Source organism: Perca flavescens, chromosome 17, assembly GCF_004354835.1.
Source record: "Perca flavescens isolate YP-PL-M2 chromosome 17, PFLA_1.0, whole genome shotgun sequence".
Classification (NCBI taxonomy): Eukaryota; Metazoa; Chordata; class Actinopteri; order Perciformes; family Percidae; genus Perca; species Perca flavescens.
This window is the reverse complement of record NC_041347.1, coordinates 4,987,317-5,004,679: the sequence shown is the minus strand read 5'-3', so window position 1 is coordinate 5,004,679 and position 17,363 is coordinate 4,987,317. Positions and strand designations below refer to the sequence as shown.

General features: G+C 43.3%; 1 protein-coding gene across 1 annotated transcript in view; it reads right to left on the bottom strand.

Moving 5' to 3' along the window:
* Positions 1-807: 807 nt before the first annotated feature.
* Positions 808-17,363, bottom strand: part of LOC114572491 (regulating synaptic membrane exocytosis protein 1) — a 44,850-nt gene continuing 28,294 nt past the window's right edge. The window contains exons 3-4 of the mRNA XM_028604155.1: positions 2,313-2,523; positions 808-870 (exon numbers count right to left, since the gene is read on the bottom strand). Of these exons, the coding sequence (XP_028459956.1) occupies positions 808-870; positions 2,313-2,523 (274 nt within the window). The remainder of the gene's footprint in view (positions 871-2,312; positions 2,524-17,363) is intronic.

The window sequence follows — 17,363 nt, the reverse complement described above, 5'->3', positions numbered from 1 at the left end:
GATTGGATGAACCATCTGTCTATCACCTATGTTGGTGATAGACGGGCCAAATCAACCAATCAGATCCACGAAGCGTATGAAAATACAACCACAAGCCCGCCCCTGCTGCTGCAGGCAAAGCATAGCTCGTAAGGTCAGCATGCAAGCAACATGTCGGTAAAGGATATTTGCCGTTTGTGTAACGATAATTTAGGAATAAAAGGCACCATTTCAGGTTCCCGGACCATATTCCAAAAGAAGGATCCAAGAGAAAAAAAGCATTAGCGAGCGGCTAACAGAATTAGGGCTACCGCTGGCTGATAATACTGGTTAGCTGATTGGATAAACCATCGGTCTATCACCACCTAACCCACCTCAAAACCAACGCTGATTGGCCCGGTCGTTTGGCTAACGGCTCCAAATTTTCTCTGCCTCAAGATGCCAGACTGATCTGCGAGTGGAAAACTGGAGCTCGCGAGATCAGGACGGTCTCATGAGGCTACCGTACCAGTGCTCCTCCTCGAGAATACAGTGTCAATTGTGCTGAGAGACCAGTTAATCAGTTCCATAATTTGGGTTTCGTAGAGCCTGAGCCTTGCAGGGAGAGTCTCTAAAAAGTTAACAGCAGACAACACGAGACAAGATAGCAAGCAGGGTAGGCCTGGTAGGGAGAGGTAGATAAAGCAACAGCCTTCGCTGAGAGCAGAAAGAAAAGACTTGGGCCTCGGGCCGCGCCGTAGTTTGGGAAATCAGGAAGAAATGCAGCAATAACGTTGTGAATGGTCATCCGCCGTCTGGCTCGCCGCAGCAGAGTGAAGCGCGTCTGATTTACAAGGAGACCCGCGGTGTGCTGAAGGTGTTCCCGGAGAACGGTATCTGTGATGCTGTCAGCTAACACGAGCACGCCAAGAGGAAGATGGTGAGCGCAATAGAGACAGAGTGCATTGCGTCATACTGTGAAAGTCACGCCCACCGGAGGGGGAAACAACTCTCCACTATCCATTGACTTGTATTATTTGAAGGTGCCTTCTCGTCAATTCCGTCTGCTAGCAAACAACAGAGAAATGCCTAAATCTGCTGTAACGGCATTTGTCCGTAAATTAAGCTAACACACGTAATGTCGGACATAACGTTAGCTTAGTGTCAGGATCCCACAGTCTTACCATTATTCCTGCTGATTCCTCACATCTGAATCCCCTTTTGTCTTCATAAAAGATCAGTTAAAACTTAAAGTCATGGGTTCTTTACATTGTTGGTAGTGAATATCACTGATCCTGATCTTGAATCACAAATAAAAGACTCTTTCAAGAGCAACACACTGAATCTAAAGAGAGACTTTCCGTTCTGAGTAACAGGCTTTATTCCTTTTATTTATTTTTAACTAAATCAATGATCATTAAATCACAAGATCCACAAGACTAAAGCTATTGTATGCTATATGTACTGTCGATGTAAACTGAGTTAGCACCGGAGTACATCCAAGTCTCAGATACCACTAAATTAAATTTAAAAACTTAACTTAAAAAATATCCATTTTAAAGTACATTTAGAACAGATAAGAATGGTGCAATTAATTTGCGATTAATCGTGAGTTAACTATGGACAATCATGCGATTAATCGTGATTACATATTCAAATCAATTGACAGCCCTAATTCTAATTAAATTTTTGATTTGTCTTTTACTGCCTTTTGTCAGTTTTGGGGCTCCAATAGTACTTGTCCCCTTAGTGGGAAGAGTCACTGCAAATCATTACAAAGTTAGTCTGAGTGATCAACTTGATCCTATCTATAACAAAACACTTCTATCGTGATAGGAGTGGTCTCCAGCGCCCCTATCCACAGGGCCCGATGGCTCACTGAGTGGTTAGATGAGTATGGAAATTATGTGACTCATGTGCTGTGGCCTTCACAGACATCACATGTAAACCCAGTAGAATACCGATTGAAGATGTTGGAGCGGCGTGTCATCACAGCACTGAATGAGGGAATCCTCCAAATGTTGGGGACAATGACATGGCTGGAAAGCTAGCGTGTCTTGTTGTTAAACTTACTGTCAGTTTATATTTACTGATTGCCAAATGTAAATAAAGTTATTTAATTAGAATCTTGCTAGCACAGCATAAGCCATGGTATAAGCGGGTTCATGCCCTTCGAGGTGTCCATTGTCAGGTATTAATGGACTTGCGTGTCGGGCAGTTCACGCCTTGCCGTCGTCCATTGATAGCCTACCTGGCAACGTACACCTCGTCGGGCATTAACCCTTACGTGATGTATGAGTAAATAGCCATGGGAAGATGTTACATTGACACCCTGTGGTCCACATTTCTCTTACCGTGTTGGAGCGCAGCGACACTCGCCCCCCACAGCGGGCGCAGAACTTGGTCTGGCAGTACGAGCACAGGTTCCCGCAGCCATCTGCGAATTTGGTCTTGTGGCAGATGCCGCAGGTTGGCGCGTCGTCCCGGTGAACAGCCGAGCCCGCCGCCACCGTGGCCTGCCGGATCACCGTCTCCCTGTAGCTGGACAACTGCTGCTGGATACCTCTGGAAGAAAAATAGAACAGGATGAAAACATGAATGCTTTAGCCTCTTAGAAAGTTCATAGTGTTCTGAATTAGTATGGAAATGCAAATAAAGTACATGCAAAAAAATATATAATTTTTTTTACCAATGATTCACCTAAATATTTTCTGTTTATACGGTACCGCCAAGGGCAACTAGCCTCGTGAGACCGTCCTGATCTCGCGAGCTCCAGTTTTCCACTCGCAGATCAGTCTGGCATCTTGAGGCAGAGAAAATTTGGAGCCGTTAGCCAAACAACCGGGCCAATCAGCGTTGGTTTTGAGGTGGGTTAGGTGGTGATAGACCGATGGTTTATCCAATCAGCTAACCAGTATTATCAGCCAGCGGTAGCCCTAATTCTGTTAGCCGCTCGCTAATGCTATTTTTCTCTTGGATCCTTCTTTTGGAATATGGTCCGGGAACCTGAAATGGTGCCTTTTATTCCTAAATTCTCGTTACACAAACGGCAAATATCCTTTACCGACATGTTGCTTGCATGCTGAGCTAACGAGCTATGCTTTGCCTGCAGCAGCAGGGGCGGGCTTGTGGTTGTATTTTCATACGCTTTGTGGATCTGATTGGTTGATTTGGCCCGTCTATCACCAACATAGGTGATAGACAGATGGTTCATCCAATCAAATAACCAGTATTCCGCCCCTTCCCAAAAGTTCTCCAACGGAAAGTTCCCAGATGGATATGCAGAGCAAATGCGAAGCAATCCATCTGGCGGAGTCAGGTTAAAGGGCAACTACATCATATACGTATCCAGGAAAACTGAGCAAAAGCAGAAAAAGCAGAAAATCCAGACTGACTGACTGACTGACTGACATGTTATGTGCATTCTTTTTAGAAAACAGTTAGTTTTTAGAAATGTCTCCTTATATATTGTCTCTAGAAGTGTATTATTCAACTTTTTGTTTTTGTTAAAGAAGGAAAAGAAAATCCCATTACTGAATGCTATCCAATTGCAATACTTCTAGAATTGCAATAAATAAAAATCGCAATACAAATCGAATCGGCACCCATGTATCGTGAAAGAATTGAATCGGGGAAAAAAGCATATTGTCCCAGCCCTAATATACAGTGTGGAAATACATACACAACAAGATTTATGGGGGTCATTTGACAATCAAACGATCCAAATGCATAATACAGACACCAACCATTGAACGCATCAAAACCATATAAAACTAGATAAAAACAGACAAGTAGACAAGTAGTCGAAGTACAGAAGCTGGGATGTGCTGGTCTTGGGAGACCATTTGCTAACATAACTGCTTTTCTGAAAAATTGACACATGTCAACACTTGGAAATAGGACAGTGGTGTATCCTAACAGGTTGCAACATACCGTGGGTTGACACACATCAAGTTGTCACACAGCCATTGTGTGAGCTTATATAGAAAGTAATGGTTGTGGGTGTTTTTTGATGCGTTATCTACAGAATGAAAATCTGCAGAATATACACTGTTGTTCTGCTTGGGCTGGAGATGTGTTAATGCTGAGTTATATATATATATATATATATATATATATATATATATATATATATATATATATATATATCATTTAGAATCTCCGGAAAACTCTGAGTCTGTCGATTCCGTGTGGCCCTGGTAATCTATCAGCATGCTAGTGTCCATAAGAGTCTGTAGCACAATCTTGGTTTAAAGTGTTAGCATGCTAAACATATCTATTGTAATTAGCATCAAATGTAAAGTACAGCTGAGTTTAGTCCCGCTTCTAGTCTTGCCAGACCTTCCTCAACAGCGCTGCAGAGGAGGGTCTGGCTAGTCCACACAGCATTCCGGAATTGGAGAAAAACATGCTCTGGTTTATTGGCATTTATTTAAACCAATCACAATCATCTTGGGTGGCGCTAAGCGCCGGACAGATCAACAGAGCCTCTGCAAAAAATAGCCTTGGAAGGAACTTGTTTTGGTGGAACATGTGTACGTTCCAAATTTGTTTTAGTCGTGCGACAGAAAACTCAGATTGGAAAGATAGTTTAGTCTAGCTGTCTGGATTTACCCTGCAGAGATCTGAGGAGAAGTTAACCATAGTCCTCAGAACGCCAACACAAAGAAAGTGGATGGTGACGGACATCTGGCCGAAAACAGTGACATCCAGAATTTCCAGCAGCACTGGAGCAATCGCTAAGCTGAGGCTGATGGTAATGTCTTTAGTTTTGCTGGTGTTTGATTGTAAGCCAAAGTAGCCCTACTGGAAGTAAGCGGATTGGTAAAGTTAATACATGAATGCCAAACTTCATGATAATCCATCCAAAAGGTGTTGAGATATTTCACTCTGAATCAAAGATGTCAAGTCTATTGGTGGCACTAGAGAAAAAGTCAGGGGATCACCAAAGTCCTTACATTGTCTGGGGACCATAAATGTCAATGTAAAAAATTGTGTTTGAATACATCGTGAAGATATTGAGATATCTCAGTCTGGATCAAAGCAGTGGAACAAACGACCAAACTTAGAGCTACTGGTGGCTCTAGATGAAAAGTCAGAGGATTGAGAAAGCCATTACGGTTCAGTTCAGACACTTTATTAATCCCAATGGTATTCATTTGCAGATTCCCAGTCCATACAGTCAATTCCAACGAACACTCACCTAACTAGTTAAAAGTGTTAAAGACGCCAGAGGAAACATTAAAAAGACATGGGGACCGCTCATTAACTAAAAGCATTAATTAACCCTCCTGTTGTCCTCGGGTCAAATTTGACCCTTTTTTAAAGTTTCTATATCAGACATGTGGGTTTCTTTCAACCAAATTTCCCCAAAATAACATGGATGGTTACATAAAACGCTCTTCACAAGCAAAAATTAAGGATCAGATCTCTACTTTCATTGAATTTTGGGTGTTTTATTCAATTTAATAGCACCGTATACAAACTGGGAACTATATTCTCAGAAGGCGAAGCGCTGCTACTTCTTCCACTTGGGAGGAGTGATTTGCTCGCAGCACCTGAGAAGCCCCGTGGTGAGGAGCAGAGAGGAACAACGGTGCTTTTCAGGTGTTGCACTAATCACTTCGCCCAAGAATATAGTTCCCAGTTTGTATACGGTTAGAAGATGGCTGCGTCTCATGTGACCTTGTTATTCACAACATGTAAATAGGAAATTGTTGGCGTTATTTTGTCACTTGCTGGGAGCAGTAGGCTAGATGGAGCTGGTTACCTCCAGGATCTGTGCTAAACTAGGCTAGCGGTGGGTGCGTCAGACAGAGTTACGACACGCATGGAGATGAGAAGGGTATGTATGGACTTATCTAACTCTGGGGGATACGGTGAATAAGCTAAAGTCTCAATAAGTCGGCGTGTTCCTTTAACATACAGGACTTTGAAGCGAGGTACCGGAGTTCACTTCCTGGGGAAAACTAAAGTCTTTCACCTAGGAAATGCTGGGTGAAAAAAATTGTGGTTTTAATCCAAACCGACCAGCTGGCCAGTGTCACGTGACCAGCCGGACGTCTCCTAATTTTGTAGGATATCATATGTTTTGGTGTGCATACATTTTCATGAGAATGCGTTGGGGAAAAAAACAACAAAAATGTAAAAACAGTGTCTAAAAAAAGTGTTAATTCTGACCTGGGAAGACAACACAAAGGGTTAAAAGTAATACATAAACGACAATAAATAAGGCAGTAAAAACAAAACAAGTCCTATAGTTCTGGGGACGTGTATTTCTGATCTTTCCGATTGACAAATGCCTTGATCACGGTTCTCTGTTCCTCTTTTAAAATGAATGCGCTGTCGATATCTTCTATAACAGACGCAATCGTGGAACCTAAACATCTCAATTCTCCAGCGGCAGCCATCTTTGTTGTAAACAAAATCAACCCAAGCGCTCTTTGGTGACGTGGTGGGACGTCGTTACTGTTGATCATCTGTCACCTGACAGTTTGATTAGTCCGAACAGCTCTGCTTTGAGCATAGTTGCTTCACAACGGATCAAGTCCAGACCCAACTTCCCGACCTCAAATGTTGTGGGCGGGGCTAAGTTCGGCTGACATCCAGGCTATGGCATCCAGCTATTAGTTGCCAAGTCATCTTCCCAAATGTCAACCACATGGTGGCGCTAGAGAAAAAGTCAGGAATCACCAATGTTATTGGAATCCTCTGGCAACCATAAATGTATGTACACAATTTCATGGCAATCTACCCAATAGTTGTTGAGACATTTCAGTCCAAAGAGGTGGAATGACTTAACCAACCGTCCGACAAATCTTTCCATTCCGCAAGTGTGGCTAAAACTAGAACGAGATTAAGTTTAGTTTATTGGTTTACACATATACAAATACTACAGATTAATATACACATAATCCATAAAAGATGTGATCAGAGGAGCACTCTCCAATACATACTCCAATTGAAATAGAAATAAACTAAAATACTGATAAGAAAAGAGACAACAGAGAAAAAAAGCCAAAACTAAAATTACACACAATACCAAATTAAAAGAATAAATATGAAAGGTAAAATAATACTAGGAGTTACATGGGTTGTTTACAAGACATACCATACGGATAACATTTGCACAGACAAAAACAAACCTTTAGAAATAATAAAGATGTCAATTGAAGAAATAAATTCCTTTATGACTCCATACTGTTCTTTTGATCCAATTCATTTCCGGATTCCATAGTATATCCATAAATAACTGCAAATCACATGAGTTAAAGTGTGATCACACTGTAAGAAAAAAATCCGTAGAAAAATGGATAATACCCTGGCAGAAAATTACCAGTACCTTTTCCATTTACGGACATTTCTGTACAGTTACAGTATATCCTCTGTACCTTTAAACGGAAATTTCTGTTAGTAGCCTCTTATAGTTGAACTTTTGTCAAGAGTCTCGGTGTTATCTTTGATAGTTCGTTCAAATTAGCCTAGTGGTCAAATCCAGCTTTTTCCTGTTGAGACTGTTGGCAAAGGTGAAGGCATGTCTTTCTCCTAAAGACTTCGAGAAAGTTATTCATGCTTTTATTACGTCTCAGTTAGACTACTGCAACTCTCTATACTTGGGGATCGATCAATCATTACCAAATCGACTTGCGGTACAAGAAAACGGGAACATATAACACCTGTCTTGGCCTCTCTTCATTGGCTTCCTGTACGTTTCAGGATCGATTTTAAGATCTTATTACTTGTCTTAAAGGCTTTAAATGGTTTCAGCCCCTTTGTATCTGGCTGAACTTTTAAATCGCTATTCAGTGACGATAACTTAGCTTGGAAATTCTGCCTTCCGAGTGAATCTATCCACAAACCTCGCTGCAGTACAATCTTGAATATTTGTGGCTGCATGCATAAAATAACTTATCAAAATGAACCAAAGACAAATTATCAGTAGTGGCCCATAGGGGTCCATAGGGGGGCGGCCCTTCTGGCATTTGTCCAAATTCCAGATGGCCAGTCACTGTCGCTATTCACCAGTCAACCAACCTGAGGTCAACCAACCACTTGCTTTTGGATGTCCCAAAAGCTAGGCTAAAAGCTAGGCTAAAAAGGGGATCGAGCTTTTGAAGTGGGTGCTCCCATCCTCTGGAATAGACCTTCCATTGTATATTCGAGAGGCGAAGTCCCTGCTAAAGACACACCTTTTTACTCTGGCCTTTGGTCCTAGCTGAGTCTGGGCATCAATGTCTTTTACTGTTTTCTTGTTTCGTGTTATTTGTAACGACGTGATCATTTTTGTATTTGATATTCTGTCTGGTTCAGCACATTGGTCAACCACAGTTGTTTTAACGTACTATATAAATAAATTTGACATTGATAATCCGTGAACCATCACCTTATCGTGGTGGAGAGGTTTGTGTGTCTCTGTGAACCTGAGGGCTGTGTTGTCTGGAGCTTTGTGCTCCTGGTAGGGTCTCCCAAGGCAAAGTGGTCTCAGGTGAGGGGCCAGACAAAGAATGGTTCAAAAACCCCAATGAAAAAGCTAAGCAGAGATGGAGTGACCCTGCCCGGAGGAAGCCCGGGGCCCCGTCTGGAGCCAGGCCCAGACGGTGGGCTCGTCGGCGAAGCGCCTGGGGCGGGTTTGCCACGGAGCCCGGCCGGGCACAGCCCGAACAAGCTACGTGGCAACTCCTCTCCATTCCATGGGCCCACCACCTGTGGGAGGAACCGTTGGGGTCGGGTGCGATGCCACATGGGTGGCAGTGAAGGTCAGGGGCCTCGACGGACCAGACCCGGGCAGCGGACGCTGGCTCTGGGGGCGTGAACGTCACCTCTCTGTGGGGAAGGAGCCGGAACTGGTGCGGGAGGTGGAGCGCTACGGTTAGATCTGGTGGGGCTTACCTCTACGCACAGTCTTGGTTCTGGAACCATACTCCTGGATAGGGGTTGGACTCTTTTCTTCTCCGGAGTTGCCCAGGGTGTGAGGCGCCGGGCGGGTGTGGGGATACTCACAAGCCCCGGCTGGCGCCGCTGTGTTGGAGTTTACCCGGTGGACGAGAGGGTCGCCTCCCCACGCCTGCGGGTTGTGGGGGAAAACTCTGACTGTTGTTTGTGCATATGCACCAAACAGGAGTTCGGAGTATTCGGCCTTCTTGGAGACCTTGACTGGAGTCCTGCATGGGGCTCCAGTGGGGGACTCCATTGTTCTGCTGGGGACTTCAACGCACACGTGGGCAATGATGGAGACACCTGAGAGGCGTGATTGGGAGGAACGGCCTCCTGATCTAAACCAGAGTGGTTGTTTGTTGTTGGACTTCTGTGCTAGTCATGGATTGTCTATAACGAACACCATGTTCGAACATAGGGATGCTCATAAGTGTACCTGGTACCAGAGCACCCTAGGCAAGGTCAATGATCGATTTCATAATCGTTTCATCTGATCTGAGGCCGTATGTTTTGGACACTCGGGTGAAGAGAGGGGCAGAGCTGTCAACCGATCACCATCTGGTGGTGAGTTGGGTCAGAGGGTGGGGAAGACTCTGGACAGACCTGGTAAGCCCAAACGTGTAGTGCGGGTAAATTGGGAACGTCTGGAGGAGGCCCCTGTCCAACAGACTTTCAACTCACACCTCCGGCGGAGCTTTTCGTGCATCCCTGTGGAGGCTGGGGGCATTGAACCCGAGTGGACAATGTTCAAAGTTTCCATTGCTGAAGCTGCAGCGAGGAGCTGTGGTCTTAGGGTCTTAGGTGCCTCAAGGGGCGGTAACCCACGAACACCGTGGTGGACAACGGTGGTCAGGGAAGCCGTCCGACTGAAGAAGGAGTCTTTCCGGGATATGTTATCCCGGAGGACTCGGAGGCAGTTGCAGGGTACCGAAGGGCCGAAGGGCTGCAGCCTCTGCCGTGAAAGAGGCAAAGCAGCGGGTGTGGGAGAAGTTTGGAGAAGACATGGAGAAGGACTTTCGGTCGGCACCAAAGTGCTTCTGGAAAACTGTTCGCCACCTCAGGAGGGGGGGCGGGGAACCATCCAAGCTGTGTACAGTAAGGATGGGACACTGTTGACCTCAACTGAGGAGGTAATAGGGCGGTGGAAGGAGCACTTTGAGGAACTCCTGAATCCGACTAATACGCCCTCTATGTTAGAGGCAGAGCTGGAGGATAATGGGGATTGTCGCCGATTTCCCAGGCGGAAGTCACTGATGTAGTCAAACAACTACACAGTGGCAAAGCCCCGGGATTGATGAGATCCGTCCAGAAATGCTCAAGGCTCTGGGTGTGGAGGGGCTGTCCTGGTTGACACGCCTTTTCAACATTGCGTGGAAGTCTGGGACGGTGCCAAAGGAGTGGCAGACTGGGGTGGTGGTTCCCCTTTTAAAAAGGGGACCAGAGGGTGTGTGCCAATTATAGGGGTATCACACTTCTCAGCCTCCCTGGTAAAGTCTACTCCAAGGTGCTGGAAAGGAGGGTTCGGCCAATAGTCGAACCTCGGGTTGAGGAGGAACAATGCGGATTCCGTCCTGGTCGTGGAACAACGGACCAGCTCTTCACTCTCGCAAGGATCCTGGAGGGAGCCTGGGAGTATGCCCAACCGGTCTACATGTGTTTTGTGGATTTGGAGAAGGCGTATGACCGGGTCCCCGGGAGATACTGTGGGAGGTGCTGCGGGAGTATGGGGTGAGGGGGTCTCTTCTCAGGGCCATCCAATCTCTGTACAACCAAAGCGAGAGCTGTGTCCGGGTTCTCGGTAGTAAGTCGGACTCTTTTCAGGTGAGGGTTGGCCTCCGCCAGGGCTGCGCTTTGTCACCAATCCTGTTTGTAGTATTTATGGACAGGATATCGAGGCGTAGTCGGGGTGGGGAGGGGTTGCAGTTTGGTGGGCTGGGGATCTCATTGCTGCTCTTTGCAGATGATGTGGTCCTGATGGCATCATCGGCCTGCGACCTTCAGCACTCACTGGATCGGTTCGCAACCGAGTGTGAAGCGGTTGGGATGAGGATCAGCACCTCTAAATCTGAGGCCATGGTTCTCAGCAGGAAACCGATGGAATGCCTTCTCCAGGTAGGGAATGAGTCCTTACCCCAAGTGAAGGAGTTCAAGTACCTTGGGGTTGTGTTCGCGAGTGAGGGGACAATGGAGCGGGAGATTGGTCGGAGAATCGGCGCAGCGGGTGCGGTATTGCATTCAATCTATCGCACCGCCAGGCGAAAAGAGAGCTTAGCCAGAAGGCAAAGCTCTCGATCTACCGGTCAGTTTTCGTTCCTACCCTCACCTATGGTCATGAAGGCTGGGTCATGACCGAAAGAACGAGATCCAGGGTACAAGCGGCTGAAATGGGTTTCCTCAGGAGGGTGGCTGGCGTCTCCCTTAGAGATAGGGTGAGAAGCTCAGTCATCCGTGAGGAGCTCGGAGTAGAGCCGCTGCTCCTTTGCGTCGAAAGGAGCCAGTTGAGGTGGTTCGGGCATCTGGTAAGGATGCCCCCTGGGCGCCTCCCTAGGGAGGTGTTCCAGGCACGTCCAGCTGGGAGGAGGCCTCGGGGAAGACCCAGGACTAGGTGGAGGGATTATATCTCCAACCTGGCCTGGGAACGCCTCGGGATCCCCCAGTCGGAGCTGGTTAATGTTGCTCGGGAAAGGGAAGTTTGGGGTCCCCTGCTGGAGCTGCTCCCCCCGCGACCCGACACCGGATAAGCGGACGAAGATGGATGGATGGATGGATGGATTGATAATCCAACAGTGCAGATACAATTAAAAAACTAGAAAAGAATGGTGAGATTTTTTTATTGGATAAATAATAAATAATTATATAAAGGGGAGGAAAAGTGAACAAAAACCAGAGAGTGAAGGAGACAATGGTTGCATTAAGTCCAGTCGATATCACTGTTCTCAGTACTGTTTGTGTGTTTCGCAGCAATCAACTTTTTGTGTCATCTATTGTTTCAGGCTGCTTTGCAGACATGAGAACTCTTCGAATCGATATGAGAAAGGGAGGGGAAGAGTATTGGTTTTATTTAGGCGTTACAGTGTGTTGATTAACTGGATTTCACACTATGGAGATTGAGCAGAGAGCAAATAGAGGGGAAACAGACCAAAGAGGACAAGAAGTGATGGGCTGAGAATCACAAGAGGAGAGGAGATATACTGTATATGTACATTTTTATTAGACCTAGGCAGGCTAGTTATCCCACCTTTTATCTGAGTAGGCAGATCAGTTAAAGTGCTCATATTGGGCTTTTTGGCTTTTTCCCCTTTCCTTTCCTTTTCCAAAGAGAAAGTGAGAGGAGATAGGGATACAATGATCTGAACTATAAGGCAAAACAATTCATAATTTCCAGCTTTCTTTTTAAACTAAAAAATTAGGTATAATGTCATTTAAATTAGGTTTATTGACCATGAATAAAAAAAATTTAAAAAGCGTTGAAAAGAGTTCATTTTCAATTTTGGCCCGCAAGGACAACAAGTTTGTGGGGCGACCTTATGAATGGACGGAACAATGACATCAAACAGAGCCATAATATCATTCAGTTCAAAAATAGATTCAAGAAATCAATACTTGACCAATACAGAAAGGAATAGACCAAAACACAGGAATGGAATTGTAATGTAAAGGTATTTTTGTATATTGTTGTAAGTTATTGTAAGACCTGAACGATTGTATGCTGTATTTGCATATCTATTTGTTTTGTAATAATATGATATTGTGAAGTAGGGGCAGGACCTAATAAGCTGTATGCATCTGCCTGCTCCTTCTCAAACTTTGTTCTTTGGTAAATTCAGATTTTTCTGTGTTTTCATTTTGTGGTTTTAATTGTTTGTTTTTCATTGTTGATTGTTCGAGATAAATAATAAAATAAAATGAAAAAATGAAGTTCATGGTCGAAGGGAAGACAACACAAGGGTTAAAATGTTTGCCCTTTCCCCCAAATCTAAAACATGGAAGGCATGCAAACATTTAAAAGATTACAAAAGTGAGGACAATATTCATATGAATCAAATGAGTCATCATAAATTACAAAGGCAGAAAATAGACATACAAGCAAAGAAATACTCTTGACCTAAGTATCTGAACTACAGAATATTGAAGAAAACACTGATTCACACATGTTAAGAGGAGTTATCTGAGCTATGCTGGCCTACACGTTTAACGTGAGCTCTGACATCCTCACATTCAATCTGCTCAAAGCAATAAAGATCATTTCACCTGATATGACATCTAAAGCATTTCATAGCATTTGCTGTGGCTGCAACAGTAGCCTACTTACAGACTAGGAGTCAGCGGTGCAGCTTCTTCTCCCATCAGCCCAGCTTTTTAAAAAAAACTACAAATCCCAACAGTAGAGGCCTGAGAAAAGGAAGTCCAACATCCAGTCTTTTGATAGAGAAATCACAGCGTTGCTCCTTACTCCTTAGTTAGTGTGTAACGGGACAAACTGTTTCTCTAAATACACCCTAAAGAAAAGCCTTCACAGACTCTAAGGACCCAGTGGGTGAAATACTATCTGCCCCTGGAAATGTTAACACCTGCACACACACACACACACACACACACACACACACACACACACACATATCTCACCCCATCTCTTCCCTTGTAATTTCTACACAAAACAGCATACACATTTGCCCTAAACACACACTCATGCAAACCCACAGCTGATCATCTTAAGTGCACACACACACACACACACACACACACACACACACACACACACACACACACACTTCCTGGGGGCAATAGCCAAAGGCCACAGAGAGGTTACCTGCTGCTGCAGCACCGCAGGATTTACTTCCTGATCCACGGCTCTTGCTGTGTCGGTCCCAACACCTGGCTCTGTTCATAGCCCAACAGAGTTGCACCAATGTACCGTATGGGATAGTAAATAGAGCCAGTGTGATTGACTATATGTTTAATTATCAATACTAACATAGATTGTTCACGACACGCCTTTAAACTGAATTGAATCTGACGATATTGGCCGGATTCGACATCAATATGAGGGGTTGTGTTTGGTTTTTTGATTATGATTATTGGTGTCTTCTTTGTTACTTGAGAGGCATTTTTGTTGATGATAGGTGGCTTTCATCCAAAATAGCTTCTATTGGTATTAGGCCTAATAAATCCATGGCTGGCTGTAACTACACTCAATATTAAATGCATAGAGGGACATAGAGTGCATTCCTTCATCCTTACATCTTATTTCCCTCTGTCCTTATTGTCATTCTGTTATTGTTTTTGGATTATTTCCAAAACCACCTTCCCATTCTGATGTCCGTTACATCTTTCTGTGTTTTTTTTCTATTCCATGTTTCTATTTCTATTACCTCATGGCACAATTCCACCCTTTTTACCACAGTTTTTTTGAATGTATGTTTGGTCTATTTGCAACGGACCAACAATCTTCGACATTGGTCCAGTATTAAGCCAGAGCGCTGCAGTCGGCAGCGGCGAAACCAGCTACAATGTAAGTTAATAGGGCAATTGTCCAGCTTGTATTTACCTTCACAAAAGTGCTAATTTTGTCACTGACAGACTCAGATTAATATTCTAAGTGTCTGACAACATTATGGAAAGGATCCCTTCAGAGATAGACCTTTAAAACCTCTTTGAGACCTTTCTGTTTAACCAGAATCAGCTCTGAAATCGCTAGCACTAAACCCACCAGACTCCAAAGCAATACTTTTAACGTGCATAGAGCCAACATATTTTTACATGTAAATCTGTAAACTATGTGTTTATTTCAACCAAACCTATAGTTGTGATGGTTAGAAAAGTGGAAAGACGACCCAAAACGGCTTTGCATAGTTTTATTTTGTTTCTGTCAACTTTGAATGGAGTGTATTTTACAATGCTAAAATTACTGTTTATTTACATGGAGTCTGGTGGGTTTAGCGAACGCAATTTCGCGGATGTTTTTGTTTAAAAAAAGGATCTTACTCTTTAACAGAAAGGTGGACCTCCTTAGAAATCCTTTCCATTATTTTTTTTGTCAGACATTTAGAATATTAAACTGAGCCTGAGCCAGATCAACAAAGGTGTATCTTATCTTATCATATCTTACCTATCACATGGCGACATGTGTGTCAGGTGTGACATTGTACGATCTATCCAGGGACAGCAGATGTAAAATAGCCTTTTGGCTAATTCTGGCACACTGTACATTTTTTGTATGTATTATTGGTGTGCATTGTCCCTGTTAAATAAACCTGAAATAAATAAAATAAATAAATCTTATCATATCTTACCTATCTGGAAATCTTTCACTGACCTATCATTTCTAGTCTCTGCTCTTTCGTAGTGTCGTTGTTAGGAATCCAATAAAGATGAATAGATATTTCACGGTAACTTGTACTGTCACTCACAAGTATATTATGTGAAATAATTTCCTCCACACATGCTAACTGTTAGCCTATTATCATTTAACATATAAACTGAGTACCAGAGGCACCAATCTACTGTAGATACGTATCATTTGGTGTCTATGTTCTCCTCAGTGAACAGAAACCAGGAAGGAAACGGACAATCTAACACAAAATAAATGTGGTGTGTTTCCCGGTGTGTTTCCCAGTGTGTGTGTGTGTGTGTGTGTGTGTGTGTGTGTGTGTGTGTGTGTGTGTGTGTGTGTGTTTTGCAATGAATGTGTCAAAGTAGGCCATACTGTAGAAACAAACACTGTAAACAGGAGCAGGAAATACATCAAGTACGTCTCGGCAAATCAGTCAACCACAACAAGCCATCAAATTCTCTCTTGCAGGTGGGGGGAAAAAATCTTTATCACATCAAATAACAGTGTCGGGAAATGTATGGAGGGAGTTGGCAGATCATTATAAGAAGGAGAGAGGGAGGAGGATAGAGCCAAGGGAGGGGGAAGGAGAGGCAGGAAGACAGGGAGAGATCAGAGAGAAATGTACAGTGTGACGGAGAAACCGAGAGCGAGCTCATTAAGGAAATGCAGGTAAATATCCATATTCAAATGTAGTGAGACACAAGGTTAAAGCAAAGTGAGCATAAAAGCCTCACTTTCCTATGAAAACACACACACAAACTCAAAACACACTCGACTTTCCATCTTAACATTCAATACCTTTACTCTTGAATAAAAAAATGAAACTCTGTGTGTGTGTGTGTGTGTGTGTGTGTGTGTGTGTGTGTGTGTGTGTGTGTGTGTGTGTACCTAAGCTTTGTCCATGAGAATGTAAATTAAATTGGATTACAAAAAACAAGATACACACTGCAAAAAAGTTCCCTCGTTTAGCCTGTAACTAAGACATTTCTAATGGAAGTGGAAATATTTGCAAGCGAATAACTTATTATGATGTTATTTATAAAATTTTTATCAAGTACAATGATCTGCGTACTTTTCAGAGAAAAGGTGCTTTAAGCAATGATATTAAATTGCCAAGACAGACAATATCTTATTGTGAATATGCAAATTAAATTACATCTGAACTGCAAAATATCCATCTTAACAAGCCATTTATCACACAGCGGAGTCTTTAAATGTTATGAACAAATCTGTGGAGTGGAGTGAGATTACTTTTTCAGTTGTTTTTTTTTTTTTTAGTGACTTTATGTTTTGAGATACTAAAAACTGCTTCTACAAGGCTGGCGTTATTATATATATTTAGTCAACAAATTAAAAGGCCATTACCGTGGGCCCTAAGCCCATTGGTTCCTACCGAAGACATAAATCTTAAAAAATGGGTCACAAGTGTATAGCACTGTAGTTTGTAGCAAACAGGAGGACATAGTGTAATTGTTGGCGGCTATTTTGTGCTGCGGATTAATACACATTTGGTGCTTCAGTGAGTATTTCCAGCAGCAGCATTGAGTCAAGAACAAATGACAGTGTGTGTGTGTTTTAATGCTAATAAAGGAACATGTCACCCAGTGCAGTGTGGCTCATTGGTGTTTTTACTGTAATAATATTTGGAAAACAATAAAGCTCTATGACGCAGAGGAAGAATATACTATATATCAGGCTGTAGCCACACGGCCAGTGGCAAGAATGTTTGATGGCAGGAAGATCAAAGATGACGGATGAAAGGGGCAAGAAAGTACAACCTGTTCTTATTCTCAACGCGTAAAATACTGACGCTTGCCCAGTGGTTGTCAGCATCAGATAGGGACACAGAAGGCCTTCAGCGTAGGGCTGGGCGATATATGAATATTATATCGATATCGTGATATGAGACTAGATATCGTCTTAGATTTTGGATATCGTGATATCGTGATATGACATAAGTGTCTTTTCCTGGTTTTAAAGGCTGTATTACAGTAAAGTGATGTCATTTTCTGAACTTGGCCTGAAATTGGCCTCTTTTATTTTATAGGCTATTTTTATTATTTAAGATATTTTTTTATTTAAATGTGCACCTTAGGAGCTTTGATTTAAAAAAAAAAGTTACTCCTGTTATACAGTA